This window comes from Arachis ipaensis, chromosome B04 (assembly GCF_000816755.2).
Source record: "Arachis ipaensis cultivar K30076 chromosome B04, Araip1.1, whole genome shotgun sequence".
Taxonomy (NCBI): domain Eukaryota; kingdom Viridiplantae; phylum Streptophyta; class Magnoliopsida; order Fabales; family Fabaceae; genus Arachis; species Arachis ipaensis.
Window position 1 is genome coordinate 10,720,232 of NC_029788.2, and position 2,689 is coordinate 10,722,920.

The 2,689-nt window shown below is 36.8% G+C and overlaps 1 protein-coding gene and 2 long non-coding RNA genes across 5 annotated transcripts in view; 2 read left to right on the forward strand and 1 right to left on the reverse strand.

The window, feature by feature from the left end:
* Positions 1-1,502, reverse strand: part of LOC107638856 (endoribonuclease Dicer homolog 2) — a 23,563-nt gene extending 22,061 nt beyond the window's left edge. For both annotated transcript variants that reach the window (XM_021120729.1, XM_021120730.1), the window contains exon 1: positions 1,261-1,502. In XM_021120729.1, coding sequence (XP_020976388.1) covers positions 1,261-1,386 — 126 coding nt within the window. In that variant the 5' untranslated portion in view covers positions 1,387-1,502. The remainder of the gene's footprint in view (positions 1-1,260) is intronic.
* Positions 7-1,781, forward strand: LOC107637577. 2 transcript variants are annotated; one of them, XR_001619419.2, is made up of 2 exons: positions 7-385; positions 1,528-1,781. It is a non-coding gene; the product is annotated as an uncharacterized LOC107637577 (long non-coding RNA). The 2 variants fall into 2 exon arrangements; XR_002360649.1 differs by having other exon boundaries at positions 1,500-1,756.
* The window catches only part of LOC110270903, a 2,558-nt gene continuing 2,023 nt past the window's right edge, over positions 2,155-2,689 (forward strand). The window contains exon 1 of the long non-coding RNA XR_002360650.1: positions 2,155-2,527. This is a non-coding gene — a long non-coding RNA (uncharacterized LOC110270903). The remainder of the gene's footprint in view (positions 2,528-2,689) is intronic.

Consider the following 2,689-nt stretch of genomic DNA (forward strand, 5'->3'; position numbering starts at 1 on the left):
TTTAATATGAACCGGTAACATTAGTATAGTAGCTTTTATATCTTCATTATCTTGTCTGTAGTGTCTTCTACTTTTACCACTTTCACCATATTAAACTCATAATTTATAATAACAACCACAATCATCACTACCAAAATCACTCTCACTTCTCTTACTCACCACACTCTCGCCGCCCGTCAGTGTTTATTCGCCTCTGCTTTCTTTGCGCCTGGCCTCCTCCGACTGTGTCGTTCCGGCCGCCTTGGCTCTGATCCGTCGTGCCACGCCTGTCTCTGCCTCCGCCTTGTGCTTCCCTCATCATCGTATTGGTTCCTCAGCAGGCTCTCTCTTGCCGGCCGCTTGCTCTGCAACGCTGCAACACGGCGGCTTTCTGCTATTGCTGTAGGTGAGATTTTTTTTTATTATTTTAATTAATTGTTTATACTGGAGTTTTGCTGTTTTAGTGTATTGGTGCAAATTGTATTTGTACATAAAACTAATTGATTTAATTTGTTGTTCTCTTTCTTGTTTTTCCTTTCTTGAGGCTTGTATACCATTTTTCTGTAATATTAAGATATTATATCGTTGTATCACTCCGTCTTGTGCTTGAGGTTTAATTTCTAACAATAAGTTATCGGATATTAATGCGTGCAAGCTAATTAGATCAACATAATATATATTCTGAACTCATTTCAAGAAATATAACTCCTAATATAATAAGTTAATAAGTTATCGGACTTATTAGGAGCTATATTTATCCTAGATTGTCACGGGTTTTCTTATTTTGAAACATGCATGCAAGCATACAACAACATTGGAATAGGAGATAAAGTTTCTGCTGAACTCGATGGTTATTATTTATGAATTATTATAGTAATATATGAAATGATGGTGTATGGGAGTATTTTAACAGCAATAATACTTGATGAATATTTTTATAGCCTGGGAGCGACGTTGGCACATGGGATTTTTTTTTATGAATGAAGAAATATGAAAGCAAATTTTCATTTTTAAATTTTTTTTTTTATAACTTTAGGCATTCCATTCAATTCAATTCAAAAAGTGTCTATGATGATAACTTTATACATAATTTTTCCATCATAACAAATTATAAATCCAGTTATTATAATAATAATAATATTTTTTTAGTCATCTTCTATTCTTCTCTAAGATNTGACAACTACACTAAATTAAAAAAAAAAAACTTACTGGTATCCAAAAAAACTCCAAAGACGCATTTAATAACAAAAAGACAGAGTTGCAAGAGAGAAATAGAATCACCTGTTGATGCAATCCGTGATGGTGGAGCTTGGTTCTCTTTTGACGAGGAAGATGATGCGATGAGGAAGACGAACACGAAGACTGTGTGGTTTCTATTCTCATTGCAGCCTTGTCTTTTCTTGTCATCTCCGTAACAACAACAACAACAACGACGGCTTCGATTTAAGGTTTTGTTTCTACCGTTATTATGAGATCGAGGTTTATAAGTGATTCGTGTTGCTATTGAATGTTTGTTGCAGGAAGGTGGTTAATGATAGGTTTCTTTAGTTTTCAGGCGAGGCACGGCGGCTCGGAGGAAGCAGAGGCGAGGAGATAGAGTGAGGAGTGTAGTGAGTAAGAGAAGTGAGAGTGATTTTGGTGGTGATGATGATGACGAGTTTAACACGGCGAAGATAGTCAATGTGGAGGACACCACAAAGAATATATAATGATATATAGAAAAGCTACTCATAATATAAATGAGGTGGGTACTCCCATGAAGATATTATAATTGTCTTCATGTGATGATTTTTCTTTTTGACCCTTAGATGATGGATTGTAGGGTTAGATTTTGATATGTTATAAAAGTGTTGTTTTTATTTGAAATGTGGCCAAATCAATAAATCACACTTTTATACAAAGTATCTTCATAAAAAGATGTTTTTTGCATCTTCATTTGAGTAGCTCCCTATAAATGAAACAGACTTGTTGTTAATTTGCACAACTATAAGGCAAACACTACTTACTACATTTCCATTTCCCAGGGCTTTCAGCTCAGTCCTTGCATGTTGGGTAAAAGAAGAAAAATCATAGCTGGAATGCAATTGAAAGTCATTTTCTACTTCTCTAATAAGTCACATACATCTAATCAAATATCAGAAACCAAAATAATTTATTTTATTATGTTAGTGTATCATAGTACCCTCCAACCGCCGTTTTGCCTCCATCCGGCGCTAAATCCGGATCCGCCGGATTCCTTGGGACGAGAGTGTAGGGGATTGCCGTCGGGAGCAGTTACATCAACGGCCTTGGTCTTGTGGTTGTCGCTGGTGGCGATAGAGAACTGGATGCGATCGCCTTCGTGGAGAGTGCGGTAACCGTCGGATCTGATGGAAGACTGGTGGACGAAGAGATCTTCGCCGCTATCTCCAACTGCAACGGCCGCTCCGATAACACATCTGGTTCACGAAAGGAAAGCAGTTCTTGTCGACGGTGGCGAATCCGATAAGGCAGATGTTGGTGATAGAAGAGGAGTGGGTCGCGGTGGGGAGGCGAAGAGGACCGGACGGTGAGAGAGATGTCTGTCTGTATAATTGTTGGAGGTGGGTAGGTTAATATGAGAGAGAAGAAGAAGGTTTTTATAGGTTTTAATTAGGTTTATTTAATCAATTTTAAATTTTTTAAATTTTAAATTTAAAAAATTTAAAATTAATTATTAATATAAATTAAT